Source organism: Canis lupus, chromosome 13, assembly GCF_011100685.1.
Source record: "Canis lupus familiaris isolate Mischka breed German Shepherd chromosome 13, alternate assembly UU_Cfam_GSD_1.0, whole genome shotgun sequence".
Classification (NCBI taxonomy): domain Eukaryota; kingdom Metazoa; phylum Chordata; class Mammalia; order Carnivora; family Canidae; genus Canis; species Canis lupus.
In genome coordinates this window covers 30,014,438-30,033,844 of record NC_049234.1, presented here as the reverse complement: position 1 = coordinate 30,033,844, position 19,407 = coordinate 30,014,438, and the positions used below count along the sequence as shown (strand labels likewise).

Genomic DNA, 19,407 nt, shown 5'->3' with positions numbered 1-19,407 from the left:
ATATCTAGGAGGAAAACCAGAGTCAGTAGAGTTAAGCGAGGCAATTCCTGTGGGCACGGACAAGGCTATCTGAGAAAGAAGAGCCTGGGTGGCTAGGCTGAGTGAGCTGAAGCAAGGGGCAGAGGGCTGCCTGCAGGGAGGCAGTTCCCATGGGGTTCTGGATGGGAGTATAGGGATTTCAGGCCTATTCTAGGAAAAAGACACAACCAAGGGAAGGATCAAATCAGGGAAATGCTATAATTTAATCCACATGTTTTAGAGAGCATGGTAGTTGCTATAAAGAGAACAGACTTTTCAAATTCTGGTGTTGTATTACCTATTTGACACATAGTGAAAATTTGCAAACTCTGAGGCCTAAGAATGCAGAATTTCAAAATAAAGGGATGGAAAGATTTTTGTGCAAAAATTAACAAAGGAAAGGCATTGAATTTTGAGACAAAGTGGAATTTAAGGCAAGAATAAGCTGTCTAAGGGCAAAGAGAGATGTTACAAAAGGAGCAAGACATTAAGAAGATATAATTACCGAACCTGTCTTAATCTAACAATACAGTTTCAAAAGATATTAAGCAACTGTTAAAGGGAAAAATAGATAAATGGATCATTTTATTTGGAGACTTAAACACACAATTCTCAGAAATGGAGAGATCAAGCAAAGATAAATAGGTAGATAGAGGGTTTCTATAATACTATATAACTTGTTTGCCAACCAGTGAAGAATATATTAGGTTACAGAGGATGTCCTAATAAATTTCAGAGTCAGCCTTCTCCAAGTCATGCTCCATGATAATAATGAAATAAAATTAGAAGTCAACTTGCAAAAGAATGGGTTAAAATGCTTTTAAAGGAAGAAAAAAAAATAAAGGAAAAAAAAGATACATCTCCTGTGGTTAAGAAGAGCATAATACAAGAAATAAAGACATAGAAATATAGGACACATTGCTACTTCTCCAAATGTCCAGGGCAGGCTGATATAATAGCAAGAGGGACATTATTGCTAGAAACCCATTGACCAGAAAACAAAGAACAACACGTAACGAGCTCAGATTTCAACTCAAGAAGCTTAAAGAACAACTGATGGTCAAGGAAATGAGGAGAAAGGAAAAGATGACAAAGGTAAACAAAGATGAAATAAGAACTTAAAAAAAATAGTAATAAAGAAGATTCATTCAGAAAGCAAGGCATTGTTTAAATAGTAAGACTGATATGATGAAGAAACACAGGAGCGAGAATGACCATGTCAAAGGAGAAGAAAGGTCAATGAGCTGTAGTGTTGTATAGAAGGAGATCTCTGGGGGGAGGGTATCCTTCCCTCCCTCAGTCAGCAAGGCTGACCCCCCCCTCCCCTATCCCCTCCCTGCTGTCCCAGCTGCCCAGACTCAGCCCTACAGATGGGATCCAGGCCCTCATATGGCAGGGAAACACCTAGAAAAAACCCATGCCTCAAGAGATCATGAGATATCTTGGGAAACATTATGATTAAAGAGAACAGAAAGAAGAAAAAAACATATTATTAACACTCCTCAAGTGTTGGATCTTTTTGCTAGAGCAGCTGTGTATTTTTGTCCAAAGGGTACAGAAATCAACCTGCCGAAATTTACAGATAATGAATTAACGTCATAGAAAATCCAGTAGGGCCAATAGACCAAGTATTGGAAGTGCTAAGCAAATCTGGAGTTGACTTTATTCCCCTATGCCAGTACTGACCAGCTGGAAAGTACAATAAAAAAAATACGATGTTGTTCGTAATGCCAACCGAACTAGGACACGGGTAGAGACTTGCCTACAGTGATTTCACAAAACTTCTGTGGAGGGAAGTTCAAAACTCTATGAAAAGACTTGAGAAGACAAAAATCCCATTTGTGGTTATGGTGTCAACCAGATTCATGGATGTGAGATTTCACATCACAAAAACAGATTTTTTTTTTTGAAATTAATTGAAAAACCCCATGAAAATATACTCAATTCCCTTAGGACTATTTAAAGAAAATCAGTACATTTATCTTAAAATATAGACTGAGCACATTGGAGCCCACGAATAGCTCAATCAATTCTGAAGAGAAACAGAGAAGAAAGTGCTCGAGCTATGAGGTTTGCATGGAAACAGGATAAAACAGTGCTCGAGCCCCTCTGCTAATTTAATGGAACTCAGCATGGCCTTTGGTACCTCCTTCCCCCCCACCCCCCTCCGGGCTGTGCTAAGCATTAAGGAAACGTGAAGACAAAAAGCTCACCTGACCTGCCATGCTCTCAGTTTAGCAGAATTGGAATCAGATACATTAGAAAAACAACAAGTATGTAAGACGAGGCAGGATTCCTAAAAATTGCCAAATAGAAGTCTCTTCAAGGTGAGAATGATTCTGTTCTGGAAGGCTTAGAGGGGCCTGTTTCAGCCAAGCCACGTCCAGGTGGAGAAGTGGACATGCCGACCACAGCACAGCTTACGAAAAGGGAGAAGGCATGGCATTTTCTAGGAATGTTGATACTAATGAGCCTGGAGTCCAGGGTTCCTGCAGGAATGGAGCAGGAAAGGGCACGGGAAAATGCAGCCTGTGTCCAACTCATGAGGCTTGGCGCTCCCTCTGAGGAATGCAGAATTGGGGCACTGGTGTAGGAGCGCAATGGAAATCTCTTCTGGGTCCTGTGAATCATGCTGTGGAGGACACGGCCTCCTCTTGTCTTTCTTAAAACTGGCCAGGGCATCAGAGCCACAAAGGGCATGTTTGTAACATGTCACCTCCTCTTCCTTCTTCAACCCGAGTCCCAGGAAGCAGGTGCAAATTCCCCAGACCTGCTTTGGTTTGGATTTGCCCTAACTTTGCAAGGCAAGGGGGAACCTGGGTTTCTTGAGTTCCTGTGGTGCCCGGGACCCTCTACAAACCTCATATGATGACAACTTCTTGAGCCCCTGGGAGACAGAACTAACCATACTGATTTTATCCCTGAAGAATGCAAAAGTGAAGGGTTTTTGCCCAAGGGCAAGATCTTAGGCCAGGCTTGCCTGGATCCTAGGCCTGGGCTCTTTCTCTTAGACCTTAAGATCCTGGAAGAGTTCCCAGGAGAAGCTGCTTCATAGGGTGGGGAAAACACAGGACGTGGCTTTAAGTTTCAGCTCTGAATGTGGCTCCTCCTTTTCTGTGTGTTCTTTCTCAAGTCACTAGACCTCTCTAAGCCTCAGACTTCCTGTCTCCAGATTGCAAATAATATAAAGACCCCCATGCCAATCAATAAGAGCAATCTATGAGATAATATATTGGAAGTGCCTTGTGGCCCCAAATATGCTAAACAGAGTTATTAATTATCCCAGGAGCCTGTCTTGCCGGGTGTTTCAACAGCTCTGGCCTCAAGATTTGCAGAAAGACTTAAGATTTTATCCAAGAATATATCACCAAGTCACATCCATTCCCCCAAACATCTGTTGGTAAAGAACATGTTTAAGAACCGCTAATGTATTGAAGTATTTTCGTTCTCTCGATTCCAAATACCAAATAATTTCACATGCATCCCAAAGACTGCTGGGAGCAGTTGTAAAAGCTGCTTCTAAATGACTAAACCAGATGGAGAGTTTATTTTTAAATACACTACCATTTGCTAAAACAGATTAGTTTTTGAAATTCCCCAAACACCTAAAGTCTCCAGAATTTTCAAAAACAGAACTCTGCCTTCTGGGCCTACTGGAAGGCATTTTTTTGGTGTCTTCCAGGTCCCACTGAGTATCTCGTCTCTAAGAGGCCTCTGGGGAAATCCCTTCAGGAGCAACTCAAAGTGGGGAAGTTCTGTTTTCAATACCAAGAATTGAAAGATGTTTGGGCTCAGACCTCCTGCCACTGATGGTCCCACCGCAGAGGGAGAGATTGAAGAATATCTGCAACAACGGACAAGAAACAAAAGAAAGAGAGGGAAGGGACCAGCCTGTGGGGCCCTGGGTATATCCCCCCATTCCTCTGTTCATTCACTACCTGGACATGCACCATGGAGCATCTGTTCCAGGACAGCTGTGTTGGGTGCTTGTGGCCCTATGACAGCAAGGCACAGCGGCCCCCTGCTCTCCCAGAGCTCACAGTCTTATGAGGGAGAGACTTGGCAGTGGGAATATTTTTTTTTAAGATTTTATTTATTCATGAGAGACACACAGAGAGAGGCAGAGATAGAGGCAGAGGGAGAAGCAGGATCTCTGTGGGGAGGCTGATGTGGGACTCAATCCCAGGACCCCTAGGATCACGACCTGAGCCAAAGGCAGATGCTCAACCACTGAGCCACCCAGGGGCTCCGGGAATAATTATTTACAGGTAGGAAATCGTGGTAAATTCTGTGCAGAGAAGTATAGGCAGCATAAACTGTATAAAGAGGTCTGGTTCTGGGCTAAAAAGTCTAGAAGGATTCCTTGAAGGACAAATAGAGAAGGCAAAGAGGAAGACAGGATAAAAGTGTTCCACACAGAGGGAACTTCCTGTATGAAGCAGAATAGAGCACGGACCCTTCAAGGAACACTGGACGGCTCCTATGGCAGACGGAGGGAGGCAGAGTGACAGGTGATACTGCTTCCTGTTGGGAATGGTGACAATGTGGTCTCAGCATCATATCTGCCCAACATTGTCACTCCTACCCTCCTCCTGGCAGTCGAGGGTTCGGATCCCAGGAAGGCTGGACAATTCTGGAATGTGGTGATATGACCTGAGAATTGTTAGCGGGTCCATGGCATTGGTCTTGACGGCGCTCTATTTTTTCCTTAATTTGGCTGCTTCATAGTCTCATCATTGCTTTCTCTGGTTCCAGTATTGTCCCTCTTAAATGCATCCTCAGCTCAGCTTTAAGACAAGTCTTCCTGAGGGGAAGCCAGTTCCTTACTTGCCTAAAACCCCTCGGATGACACACCAATGTTCACTGCAGCACTATTCACAATAAGGCAGAAATAACCCCAGTGTCAACAGATGAATGTATGAACAAAACGTGGTCTATGAGTGCAATGGAAAGAGGATGGAAATTCTGATTTAAGCTACACTATGGATTAGCCTTTATGAAGACATTATGCTAAGTGGAATAAACCAGACACACACACACACACACACACACACACACACACACACATACGCATGTTGTGCATGACTCCACTGCTGTGAGGTACCTAGAATAGGTAAATTCAGAGACAGAGGTAGAACAGAGGTTCTCAGGAGTTGGGGAGCAGGGGAGATAGGGAGTTATTGTGTAATAGGGACAGAGTTTCTGTTTGGGATGATGGAAAGTTCTGGAAATGATTAGCGGTGATGATTGCACCACTTTGTGAATGTGCTTAATGCCACCGAACTGTACACTTAAAAACGGTTAAAATGGGAAACCAAGCCAAACCAGATATAACTCTTCAATGGCTCCCATCACTGAGGTTGAAAGCCAAGGTGCTCGGTGCAGGCCGGCCACTCTCTGTCTCCTACCCTTCATGACTGCTACCATGAAGATCCTGTCCCCCACCGTGTCGTAGGATGGCAGACGTCAGGGAGGAGCCAAGCTGTCCCTTAGTGCCAGAACTCTGCCCGCAGTTAAATGCCTACACAGTCTGCGGCATTTCGCTCAGATGTGCCTTCTCCTGGGAAGTGTTCCTGGACACTCCCTCTTCCCTTGTGCTTAGCTGGGGGCTTTTCTCTGAGCTGCCCTAAGACCCTCTTTTAAATATCTGCTGGAAGTGTTTCTCCTTTGCCCCTCAGTAAACTACAAGTTCACCATGAACTGGGCCATAAATTATTTAGCACGACATTTCCAGCACATACCATGGCATCTGGCACAAACTAGCCACCATAAAATTAGAAGCTAATCAATGACAATAACCATCAGAGCTTATGCTGTGATCAACAGATTATTTCTTCCATAACAGTTACTGTCATGATCAAAATCACTATATCATCATCATCAGTATGATATCACCGCCATCATCATCATCACCATCATCATCACCATCATCACCATCATCATCACCATCATCATCATCTAGCAGGAAGTTCAGATCATCCAGGAGACTTGTGGGTGCTGAGTTCTATTCTTTGCCTTCATTCAACAGTCAGTGACTCAGTTGACCAAGCCTTGGGAACTCCGTGACTCACCCTGTGGCTGCTGACTCAGCTTCCCGCCACTGCTTGATCAGCCACGTGGGTAAGCTCTGGGGTCCCCTGTCTCCCCTCCCACCTCAGGCAAAGGAAACAGCAATGAGGTGGAAGGGGTCAGAGAGAGGAATGAATCACCCAATAGTGCTCCATGAAGAAATGCCACCAGAACTGAATGGCACCCAGGAGACGGAGCACAGGCTGTTGAAGAAACCAGATGACATAAGGGAAGATTTTAAGTTCAAACCCCCAGAAGGTCAGGGAAGCAACACTGGAAAGCAGACGAGAGTTCTCTTGTTCTTTCTCTCCTGTTGCAGGCAGGAATGTCAGGTGCAGCTGGCATCGTGTTGGCTAAACTATGCCCTCATCATTAGCTTACCTTCCGCCAGAAAGCTCCTCATCCTACACTCCATTCCCTTGGGTTTGTCTATTGACAAGAGAGGCCTTCAAGAGTTCAGCCCACTAAACCCTAGCAGGGCAATCTCCCAAAACAGAAACACTTCCCAACCTCGAATATTTGTCACTTTAGAATGATGGACAGTCGTCGGGGAGGCCCTCAGCATCCTGGAATCACACGTACATGGAAACATGGCCATGAGCAAGACACAGCCTCAGAACATAGGATAAAAGAAACCAAGCGATCAAAGCCAACTGGTCTCAAGAGGTAAGTGAGGTGCCCTCACCTCCTCAGTGTCTAAAAAGAGGCTGAGACTGAACAGGCGACTCACCATCAGTATGGCTCTCCGGAACAGTCTGGAGTCAGCAGCCCTGGTGGTTAGAAGGTGGATGCTGGCCACATCAGCTCCGCCACGGTCTGCTGCCAGGGTCACGCGCCGAGGGTCCCCACCGAACACTCCGATGTGGGTCTGCACCCAGGTCAGAGCCGCCAGCTGGTCCAGCAGCCCCCAGTTGCCACTCAACTCACCAGAACCTGCAGAGAGAGGAAAGCCTTTTACTCTTCATGACCCTATAACCTGGAGTTGACTCAGCCCTGTGCTGTCTGGGGTGCCTCTGGGGGACCTGGACTCCTGTCTGTACAGGCCGGGATGGTGGCAACAGCATGGGCTTCACAAGCAGACCCATCCAGCCTTTCCTGAGTCAAACTCACCCCTGACATGGTCATCCTACGTCTCCGGGCCACAGCTTTCCCACTGTAGGCGAGGGCACTCGCAAGGGCAGCCGCTCACACCAGCGGCAGGGCACGTTCAGACCACCACCTGGCGTGGCACATCAGTGGGGAGGCCCCTCGTCCTGGCCCGCCCTGGTGGCTCTCCATGCCTCTTCTTCCCTGACGAGGACATGGCCTGGCTGGGCCTCTCCATCTACTTCCCGCTGTCCCTTCTCCAATGATCTTCAGTAGCATTCCGCTGACTTGATCTCTCTATTCTTTTTTCATAGAATTCAGTAAATATTTATTGAAAGCTCAGCACTAGTTTTTAATGAAGTGATTCAGACACATACAAATACACCCACACGCAACGTATACATAGTACAGCAAAAGGATGCTCTTCTCCTCGGCAATGGGGACACTCTGTGCCCACCATGTCCTCTGGCCAGCTTCTGGATCCAGCAGCTCTTCCTTGTCAGTCTACACAGCTAACTACCTTGAAATACCTGGCTTGTTCCGGTCTAAGCTGAGACTTACCCACTTTGCCCCAGGAAATTCCAGCAGACCCCATGCCTTCAACCACCACCCACATGCTGCTCACTGTGGAGTGTCAGGGGCACAGAGCCCTCTCCCAGCACCAGCCCCTCACGTCTCCAGGAAGCTACCTCATTAAAGGCACTTCAAGAGCACTGAGTCTCAAAGGGAACCGATTCCAAGTCCCCTGAGCATGCAGCCAGCAGCCTTTGCAGAATTTCTTATATTCTCCTTCTAATGCAGCACCCCCTCCCAGTTTGCTCCTGCACAGCCTCGAAGTCCTCCTTGACACCTGCTGTGCTGCACCCCGACCCCTACTCTTCCCCAAATGCTCCAGACTCTCTCTCCACTGAGCTCCTCAGTGCTTCTCTTTATCCACGAGTTTCTCCCTCCGATGAATTCTCCACGCCACATCCCAAGAGGTATTTTATTTTTCTTAAGATTTTATTTATTTATTTGTGAGAGACACAGAGAGAGGCAGAGACACAGGCAGAGGGAGAAGCAGGCTCCATGCAGGGAGCCTGATGTGGGACTCGATCCCAGGACCCTGGGATCACACCCTGGGCCGAAGGCAGATGCTCAACCACTGAGCCACCCAGGTGCCCCCCGCCCCCAGAAGTATTTTAAATGCATAATTTTGATCATCTCTCTCTCTCTCCCCCCCACACACACATGCACACAGTGTCATCCTATCTAAAATCCCTCATCTCATCCCATTAGGACATGATCTCAGTTTTCCCAGTGTTTTCAAGGCTCCATGGGACCAGGGCGCTGTCTTTTGGGCCCTATTTCCCTTCCTCCCTTTGTGACTATGCTACAGCCACCCGGCTTCTTACTGGTTGCTCAAACACACCGATCCATCCTCTTCCAAGACAGTGCTTGGCACATGTGATCTCCTCTGCCCAGAGCCCTCGGCCTCCCCCTGGCCTTCCTCCTCTTTCTCTTCTGGCCCAGCAGGCCTGCAAGTTTTAACTATGTTGTTAATTCAGAGGCAGCCCTTAGGTGAAGTAAAGTTCCCTTTTCAGGGCATTTGTCACCCTGGGTATTGCCTTCCTGGCTAGCCCATGCCCCCCACTAAAACCAGTGGCACATAGCAGGTCCTTAGTAAGTGTCAGGTGAATGAGTGACCATAGTTATGAGTAACAGGATTCAGTGTCCAGCAGGAAACAGTCAATTAGACTCCATATTCTCAAACAGAAAAATAGGAAAATCTTGCATCCCAATTCCCCAACCTGCCGTTCACCAGGCTGATGAGAACGCCCACTCAGAATACATAACAGTACAAATTACTCTTCCAGCTGGCAAGACTCTCAGGATTTCTTCAAATGCACTTTGTGTTCTGGGTTTGGTGAAGACATTAGCACAGTCCTCACCGTGGACGTTTCTGGATTGCGTTTCTGTTCTGCTTGTTGGGATGAATGCGTTTGTTTCTGAGGTCTTGGGCAGGGCAGGAAAGCTGGGTGCCAGCTCAGTGGGACCCAGACCTGCACATCTGGGAAGTGACATCCACAGCCTGCATTTCCTGTGACAATGGAGGAGGGTTGAGGGGCGACTGTCCTTGCCTCTGAACTTCCCATATATCAGCTTCCCAAGTAGAGTGCTGATGTTGGGGGGTCTACAGACCCCCAGGAAGTCAGAGGTAAGGGTCCTTCAAGGGCTGCTCTTCAGACAAGTCTGAATTGGACTTCTCCTGGTGCCAGGTGCTGTGGTGTGTTCCGTGGAGAGCAAGACAGGCACAGTGCTGGCCCTCGGGACACACAGCCTCGGCCACGTGCACAGGGGCAGCGAGCCAGCCAGTCTCAAGCAGTCTGCTCCAACCCCCTCCTTCACTGAGGAGGAACCTGAGACTTGAGAGGAATGTTTGCTTCGGTGCAAGCGGCAAATCTAAGGTAAAGTCCAGACCTAGGTCCCAATGCACAGTCGGAACTCTATGTTCCAACACTTCATCCAACTCAATAAACACTGCTTGGAAAATCAATGATGTGCAAGGCATTATGTTATTTTCATTAAAAAAAAAATCTAAGCGCTCCATTTATGGAACCTTCTGTGTTCAAAAGCTCTCTTAACTCCTCCATCCCTACTATGTCAAGTCTAAACATCTTCCTGGCTTTTGCAATCCTCTATGAATGGCCTTGGCCCATCCATCTCAGCATTCTGAGTTTTCTCCACTTTCTAGCACCGGCCCTCACCCAGTCGTCATGGCCACATTTGTCCTCTGCTGCCTGGCTGTGACCGAGCCCCCAAAACCTCCTGGGACCTCCCAGCTCCATCCTGACACACACAGGAGCTGTGCCTTGCCCCTGGGGCATGACACAGGACAGGCGCTCCCTGCTGGCTGCACACAGAGTCCAGCGGGAGACAGATGTGAGCAGGTGTCCACCCCTGTCCACCTCCCCCAGCGGCCCTGCCCTGCCCCACCATTTCTACCATCCTGCCGCTCCGGTCAGAACCACCCCAGCAAACATCCAGCTGTTCCCATTCTCTGACTGGTGCTCGATTGCTCACTCGATGTCTTCAACTATCCCTCTGAAGCTCCCTGGTGCAATTCTGGGCTGACAGCGGTCCCTCACCCGGTCTTGGTGGCCGTCAATAAGAGGCAGCAGGGGAGGTGGCCGAGCACACAGGTTATGGAGTCAGACCAGCTGGGTGCAGCCCTACGAGCACTGTGGGGCCCCGTACAGGTTACTTAATGCAACTTGATTTTCCCTGGTCTGTAAAATGGAAATGATAACCATACTTATCTCTTTGGGTTGTTAGGATGATTTGATTAGTTAATCTTGAAAGGAAACAGAACAGGGCCTGGCACAAAGCACTAGAGAAATTGTTTAGTCTTCCTTGAATAAAATGAAACAGATTTAGGGGATCTGGGCATTATCTCCCAGATGCCCCTTGCGGTGTGTGCCTTGGCTTTGGTAGCAGCAATTGCGCTTGGGGAGGAGCAGCCGCTGAGACAGGACTCTGTGCCTATTCTGGTTGAAGGGTAGCAGACCCTCCCTGAAGGCCTCAGAATACCCCAGGGAAGATGAGGCATGCCTGGCCTTCCATCTGAGTCCCTGGCCAGACCCTCTCCTCTGCCCCCACACTCTACAGCAGGCCTCCGGGCTGACCCACCCACTGCCCTGAGCCTGCCTGCCACATGCCCCTGTTCCCCTCCTTGCACAGCTGTGCCAGAGACAGAATAGTCCCTGTGCCCTGTGCTCCCTGGGCTCTGTCCCCAGGCAGGATCCAGGCTACGGAAATGGCCTCCCCTGGCCCATCACCAACCCCATCACTTTCTTTCCAACTGCTCAGATCACCAGGAACCAGGGCTCCCCTTTCCCCTCCAGGGAACACAAATTTGTCTCATCAGCCACAGGACTGGCATGAGCTTCTGTTTTCATCCCCCCATTCCTTTTGGAAAGATGCCTCTGGAGTCTGGAGCTCTTAGAGGACCACTTCCCTGTGAGCTCCGACAGCAGATGCCACCCACGCAGATCACGGGAGCAAGGGTGCAGAGACTTCTCAGCCAGACACAGCCAATTCCAGGGGCTGTTGCCACCGCTGTGGTCCAGGGGCAGCTCTGTGCCAGCTTCTGGCCACATGCAGGGTCGGGTCATGACCACGACCCAGCCATGCTCTGAAGGAGCCCCGTCCAGGGAGAGAAAAGGGGCATTAACCCCTGTGAGCCCCTGCTGGGTCCTAGCGAGGTTCCACGGGCCTTCCACATGCTTTCCCCCGTCACTGGCCCACGTGTCTTAGTGTCACCTGAGAGATGCACGGCATGTGAGCGGATGCAGGGAAGGAACTGCCCAGAGCCCCTCGGGCCCTCAGAGCCTGTTCTGCTTTGATGCAAAACCTGCGTGCCCTGCAGTACAGTGGGCTCTGGCCGGTGCTCAGAGTAGCCTGTCTCTTTCCAGAACTGTGTTCTGAACTGCAGTGTCCAACTGTTGAAAATGGCAAAGGAGGGACACCTGGGTGGCTCAGTGATTGAGCGCCTGCCTTCAGCTTAGGTCATGAACCCGGGGTCCTAGGATCGAGTCCCTCATCAGGCTCCCCTCAGGGAACCCGCTTCTCCCTTGCTTATGTCTCTGCCTCTCTCTGTGTGTCTCTCATGAATAAAATAAAATTCAAAAAATCTTTAATAAAAAAATGGAAGAGGAAAAGACGAACAGGTGCAGCGAAACCGTATGACACAATGTTGGACACATGTCATTACACACTTAATGGAAACCATAGAATGTACAACACAAAGAGTGAACCCTCCTGGAAACTGTGGGACTTTAGTCAATAATAACCTATCATTGTTGCCCCCGATTGTAACAGAGGTGCCACATCACACACGGTGTCAAGAGTAGGGGAAACTGAGGTGGGGGGGAGTCTATGGGAACCCTCTATACTTTCTGCTCAATTATTCTATAACCTTCAAACCACTCTAAATGGTAAAATCTGTCATATATTTGTTAAATGATAAAGGGGCTGGTGTGCATGTGTCACAAATTTACTGGGGGGTTACAGACTCACACACCCATGACCTTCCCCTTCCTGACCATCCCCCAGGGCCCACATCCTCTGTGCAGCAGCTCTTCTCAGTGGAGCCTTGTCAGGGGATGCGCTGTGGCAGGCCGGTGGGCTCTGCAGTCAGGAGGGCTGTGTTTGCATCCTAGCATCTTGTGTCTCGGTGTCTCCACGGGGATACATTGCTCCCCTCTCCTCGTGGAATTGCAAGGAGGCTCAATTAAGGCTCAATTAAGGCAGGTAAAAGCCCAGGGATGTGGGGGAAGCTAGGAAGCCTAGCAAATAAAGCAAAGAAAAACCATCCCGCTCTGTACACAGAACAATAGGGGATCCGAAGGGCATTTCTAAACATCCAAGGGCACAAGCCACAATATTTTCTCCTTGCTGTTTGACCGACAGGATTTAAGCCCCTGAATGCACTCCTAATCAGGGCATGGAGCTCCTTGGTCTCCCCGAGTGTCGCTGATTCACCTGCAAAACAGCCACTTGGCACTGGCCTCACCAAGCCGCCATGAGAATGAGGTGAGGTGACCCAGGAGAAATGTCTGGGGAAGGCTGGCACTCTTTTTTCTTTTCTTTTTTTTTTTTTTTTAAGGCTGACACTCTTGAGGGTAACCTTCCTCCCCTCTCGCTGACAGGTTTGCTCGAAGCACAATGAATGGGCAGCATTTCAGGTTAGGAATGAGAAGGGCTGGAGGTTCTAGAAATTTCCTTTGCCTCTCCTGACACTGCCTCCACCAGCAGCAGAAAGGAGTTTGCCTTCCCCAAAGCACACAAATTCTCAATAAGATTACACACCATGAACCCCCCCCCCCAACCCCTCAGACATGGGTGACATATGGAAATAAGCTCTCCTCTGTCTGGAGAGGCTCTGAGCCAAGGAGTTGGCCATGTCTACGGCAAGCGCCACCTGACCATGTTCTGAGCTTCTCCTGCCTCTCCAGAGACTGGAGCTGCTGACTTACCAAATCATTGTCAGTCCCATGTTGTTGGGAAAGAGAAAAGAAAACTCAGGTAGGGTTGTAGTGCTCCAGCAGCTGACCCTGCTCGCTCCGAAGGAAAATCTGCAATCTGTTTATCATGCACATCTCCCTCATTGGCATCTGGTCGTATTTGGCCTTAACTTGGTGTCTGCTTTACAGTGGTTGTGCAGGCCTAGAATCTTCTTCATGGCAGCCAAGGCCTCATGCCACATAGTGCACGCAGCACTCCAGAGTTTCTGCCCATGCTGGATGCCTACCCACTCATGCACATTCTAGATGAGTCCATCATTCTCACCATGTTACCTTCCACCTGCCCATCCTGACTCAGCAGGTCAGGCACTGGGGTCTTAAGTGAGATCCTCAGAGAACAGAGATGAAGTTGTGTGCCTACCTGGAGGGCCCCCTCCAGGATCTGAAGCCCTTTCAAACACATCCGACCTCACTGGAGCCTCTCACGTAACCTGCGGGAGTTGGGTAAAATTATTCCCATTTTATAGAGGAGAAAACTGAGAGTCAGTCATGAAGGGTTTCATCCAAGGTCACAGACAATGAATAGCGGAGCTGGCCCTTGGTTCTGCAGGTTCCCAGACCTGAGTGTCTATAGGCTGTTTGACAAGTGCCCTACCGCTGTCAGGGGCTGGACATGGAAAAAAAAAAAAAAAAGCATGCATGGAGCACGATAGGACTCTCCAGGCCTCAATTTTGCCCTGGGCTCTTCTGGCAAAGGTGGAGGATGTGACCAGGGTGACAAACAGTCCTGTGACTGGATAGGGGACAGACTGATGTTCACAAGTGAGGCTGGGATTAAAGAAGAAACGAGAAGCATCACTGATGCAGCCCTCATGTGGGGTCAACTGGCATCCCTATGGGCCCAGGACGGATAATCCATTCCTACCATTCTCTAGGGCAAGTCAACCCCAGGGGTAAATCCTGGCTCTGCTCTTTCCTGACTATTGATGTTAGCAAGTGTCTAACCTTCTGAGGTCTCAGTATACACACACACACACACACACACACACACACACACACTATAAGATAAAACACATCATGTACTCAGAACAGCTTCAGCCCCCAGTAAGATCGATCAACAGCAACTATTACTCTCACACATGGGGGTCGACATCGCTGGAGGGTCTCTTGGGCATGCGGGACATCCCACCGAGTGCCCTGTTGGGCTCGAGGAGGACTTGGGGCCATGAAAGCATGGGGCTTAGGAAAAAGGGGTTGAACACAGAGACCCTCAGCTCCAAGAGTCCACAATCCCCAGTCATGCCAGCGACTCACCAGAACTCAGGAAGCCGAAGATGCCCACTCGGTAGCCAGCAGTGACAACAATGAGGTTGCCAATGGCAGCCAGGTAGGAACCATCGATGGCCAGCGGTCCTTCACTGCCCCTGCCCTCTAGGGTATTGTGGAAGAACACGAGCACAGATGCATTGGGGGCCTGTGGCAAGTGGAGAAAGATGAGGCTGAGGGTTGGCCCCTTCTCACCCACCAGAGCACCTTTCCCAAGAAGGTGCCAGATTCTTAGCCTACCCACGACTCCCTGTCAGGTCTGCCATGTAGGCACACCCTGGCCCATTTACAGGCTGAACCGTGTCCTCCTCAAATTGAATCCCTGACTCGATGACCCCAGAATGTGATTGTAGTTGAAGAGGGTCCTATAAGGAGGTGACTAAGCCTGTGGGCCCTAATCCAATATGACTGGTATCTTCAGAAGAAGGGGAAATTTAGACGGAGACCCATGCAGAGAGGATATCATATGGGGACAGAGGGAGGAAAAGATGACCATCCATGGGCCAAGGAGAGCAGCCTCAGAAGAAGCCAACCCTGATGACCCCTGGATCTTGGGCCTCTGGTCTTCAGAATCTTGAAAAATTATATTTCAGTTGTTTGTACCTCCCAGTCAGTGGTACTCTATTAGAGCAGACCTAGCACATGAACAAGCCTGATGTCACAGGTAAGGAAGTTGAGGGGGAGAAGGTGGATGATCATCGCATACCTGTGATGCTGGATTAAGGTCTGGCTCCCAACTGGGTGCTGTGCTCACATTGCAAAGTGCACAGGTGGCAGAAATGGGAGCCCAGTGCAGACCTGGAGCCCGTCACTTGGAGATACGTGGTCCTCCAACACCCCAGTTCTGGCCTTAGTTTATTCTGGAAGACTGTCTGGGTCCTCCTTGGTGAGTCCTTTCATTTTGGCCACATGCCTGAGACCCCACCTTGGCAACACAGAGCTACCTTTTATTGTGCATGGAATGAGAGCAAAGTGTCATGCTCAGCATTCACGTGTGTTACCCATTCGGTCCTCAACCAGATCCAAGAGCTAGGCCTATTATTATCATTCCCACTTTACAGATGAGGAAGCCAGGTCCTGGCGGTCTGGAATAGCCTGTCTACAACCACACAGCTAGGACGTGGCAAAGCAGACTTGAAACCCAAGCTGACCCTTTTATAAGAATATAATTAGAACACACTGTTAGAATATAATGTTCCATCTGGGGGCTCAACACTGACTCCAGGCCGTGACGTATGCAGCGCCCCAGGTGTGTCTTGCTCACTCAGTCCTGTCTGGGCTGTGACAGGTCCATCCATGTGCCATGGGCTCCGACACGCATGCCTTCCTCACCAACAGCAAACACTGGCTGAGGACCCACCCTGATGGATGCTGTGCCAAGTGTGCTCACCTTGGATGTCTCATTAGAGCTTCCACCCCACAGTTAGATGGTCTAATGGCTGTAAGCCCTTCTGTTCCACAGACGTGAACACAGGAGCTCAGAGTGGTGAAAAACATTTTAAAACATGTACAAAGAGGAAGGCACCTTCCCACAGTTCCATCCTCAGCCTCCCTCCCAGCACACTCTCCTAGGCTCTTTCATCTGTGACACTGGGTCTCTTAGGTTAGAGACGAGTAGCTCTATATCACCAGGATGGGTTTCAGGCATGTGGGCAAACTGAAGGGACTCACCAAGGAGGAAACAGACCATCATCCAGAATAAACTAGAGGCCAGAACTAGGGTGTTGGAAGACTGACTAGCTCCAAGCGATGGGCTCCAGGTCTCCCATCACTTCCAGGTGGAGTGCCCCTCATTTCATGAGGTGTCCCTCTGTCCTACTCATGGTCATTCTTCTGGCCCCCACCAGCCATCTATTGACTCATTGGTTTCCGCAGTGTTTTATGTAACTCTTACAAGAACTTTATGAACTAGATGCTATTTCTCTCCCACTTTCAGAACCAGTAAGTGAAGCACAGATGACATGATTACCTTCTCCAGACCAGAGAGGCAGTGGTCAGTGACAGACCAGTTTGGTAAGCAGACCTTAATCCAACATGGTAGGTATAGGGTGACCAGTGCTGGGCAGAGGGGACTCATGGTCTCCCTCACTCTAGGCTCCATGCTCATAGTAGTACCATCTATGAGAGCCTTCAGATCTAGGGGGTGCCTTGAGACCCAGCTCAATCAGACCAGCTTGCTGAGGTCAAATGTTCAAAGTGCAGTGGATTCTCACTGATGTTGGCTAGGGGACCAGGAAGCTGTGGCATGGTCCTGGTACCATAACCTCTATTGACACCAGGCTGGCATCCTTACAAACTCGTGTTTCCTAAAACTCATCACTTCCTTTTTCTCTCGTGCCCTCTGACCCTTTCCTGCCAAACAAGAAACTCAAACATGGAACATGAAGATCATAGCTGCTACTTAGGCAGATTCAGCCTTCAAAACAGGGCATAATCTTTCAGGGTTACAGCCCCAAAGCTCACCCTCTGGAACAGCCCCCAAATAGGAGTCCATGTGGAAACACCCCCCAGGGGTCTTTCTGAGGGTCTTTCAAGGACAACGGTTGGTATCCACATTGACAGATGGGCTGCCATCAGGCTCTGCCCCCCCCCAGCTGGGATTCTGTCACCCTCTCAGAGACCTTGAATCACTGCCCCTCACCCACCACCGGCCTCACAATTCCCTTCTCCTGCCTTGTTCAAGCGGCAACCCCCAACCACCACCCAACACCTCCTCTCACTGCATCCCCACCTTTGGATTTCTCCTCAGGGTCTCATCAACATCACAGTTGTTCAGGACTTGATTGTGTCTCTGTTTCTGCTCTGTCCCCTAAAAATATAACTCCCTGGGCACAGCAAGTCTGTTTGCTTCACCTCTCTGTCCCATCTGGGGCAGCACATCCCAACACAAGCCCTTTATGTATATTGCTTAGAGAACTGAAGCAGGATAAGTGTGCCCTATTGGGGAGGCCTGAGGATGTGGGGAGGTTGAGGGAGGGCAGGTAGAAACCAGGAGGACCCTCCGCTTACTCTTGTCCCCTGAGGCTTTCACAAGGTCAAGAACCAGTGAAGACAGTGCTGGGGGAGCAAAAGCTAAGCAGGCCATGGAGGAGAGGAGTGATTCGGCAGCTCTCGGGACAGGTGCAGTTTTCTAACAGGGCAGTTTGCAGGGCAGACGATCAAGGGCTTCAGAACTTACCACGTTCTGAGGGACAAACACATTAAGATATAAGCAGTCTTCATCGACCCCAGGAGACTCGAGCGTTCTAGTGCCTGGCTGCCAGCAGCTGGCCCTGGGGATACAGACTCATGACTTCTGGGGCAACCATCAAGGACGCATGCCTCATCCTCCCCTCTTGCCCACCACCCAATGGCCAGGACCCACTGCCCCATCCAAAGGCCCAGTGGCCCAATAGCTCTGCAGCTATTAGCAGCTTTGGACAATGGGTAGAGGGAGTGGTGAGGACGTGGAAGGAAGGGCAGGATGCCCCCCACCCTCTCTGCCACAGGCCATGGAGGAACTCTTCCAGGGACAAGGTGCTAACTCAGAGAAAGGATGCTCAAGACAGAGAAGGGGAAGGTGCATGTTGCTGGGGAACTTGACCCTTCCTTGCTCCACATGTACAGCCCCACTGCTGCCTGTGGAGTCAGACCTGCTTTCTGCATCAGTACAGAGTCCAGGTGTGCCAGGCAGAGTGTGTCCGGGCACAAGAGCTGAGACCACATCACCACAACTGGGACACGCCCAGTGGCAGCATGATGGTACCTGCTCCAGGGGTGACTTTACATGTTCCCCGAGCCTCATTTGTGCTAGACTCTGAGAAGGCAAGTTCTTTAACTGTGCTGCACTCAGAGCCCCACCTGTCACATGGCTCTGCCCCACATGCTAAAGCACTCTGATTAGGGCACGTTTATTCCTCTAGTGTCTCCATGCTGGAGACCTACAGTGGCTTTCTTAACTTTCTCATCACTGCCTGCATTCAAGACTCTGATGCCCCTTGCCTGGAGTATTGAAGAGCTCCCAGGCCTTCACTCTTTCTGGTCCCGGGCTGTGGACCTGCCTACCAGTCAATCATGGGTGGCGAGGGACAGCGCAGGTGCAGCTGCCTCAGGAGCCAGAGGGGTCTGTCAAAGCTGGGAAGGGGAGAGATTGGAGAATGATGCCCTTTCCCTGGGTACTGTGAACACACACTGGTCAGAAAAATGGTAAAATCTCCAAAGTGTCAATTGTTTAAAGTGGTGTATGCCATGGGAGGGGAAAGTGAAATGGAACATGGTTGATGAGGGAGGAAGATAGAATTTGAATATTTTTCCTTCTTTTTATTTTTTTATTTTTTTTAAATTTTTATTTATTTATGATAGTCACAGAGAGAGAGAGAGAGAGAGAGAGAGAGAGGCAGAGACACAGGCAGAGGGAGAAGCAGGCTCCATGCACCGGAAGCCCGACGTGGGATTCGATCCCGGGTCTCCAGGATCATGCCCTGGGCCAAAGGCAGGTGCCCAAACCGCTGCGCCACCCAGGGATCCCTGTTTTTCCTTCTTTTTAAAGGCTCCTTTTAATATTGTTCCTTCGTGGGGGGGGGGCAAAGTCCTTTTAAAATGTTTTTCTGGGGTGCCTGGGTGGCTCAGTCAGTGAAGTGTCTGCCTTCAGCTCGGGTCATGATCCCAGAGTCCTAGGATCTAGTCCTGCATCCAGCTCCCTGTTCAGCGGGGATCTGCTTCTCCTTCTCCCTCTGCTCCTCCTCCACCTTGCTCATGCTCTCTTGCTTACTTGCTGTTTCAAATAAATAAATAAAGCCTTTAAAAAAAGTAAATAAATACAATGTTTTCCATTAGCTCAGGTGCCTTTCTCTGTCTGCTGTATTTCTCAGCCCCATCAAAGTCAGCTGTGGCCAGGAGGCTGACTTCCAGCTACTGTCAAACC

The 19,407-nt window shown here is 49.6% G+C and overlaps 1 protein-coding gene across 1 annotated transcript in view; it reads right to left on the bottom strand.

The window, feature by feature from the left end:
* TG (thyroglobulin) overlaps positions 1–19,407 on the bottom strand; it is a 285,189-nt gene that overhangs the window by 95,746 nt on the left and 170,036 nt on the right. The window contains 3 exon segments of the mRNA NM_001048104.1: positions 6,818–7,020; positions 14,493–14,652; positions 17,683–17,776. Of these exon segments, the coding sequence (NP_001041569.1) occupies positions 6,818–7,020; positions 14,493–14,652; positions 17,683–17,776 (457 nt within the window).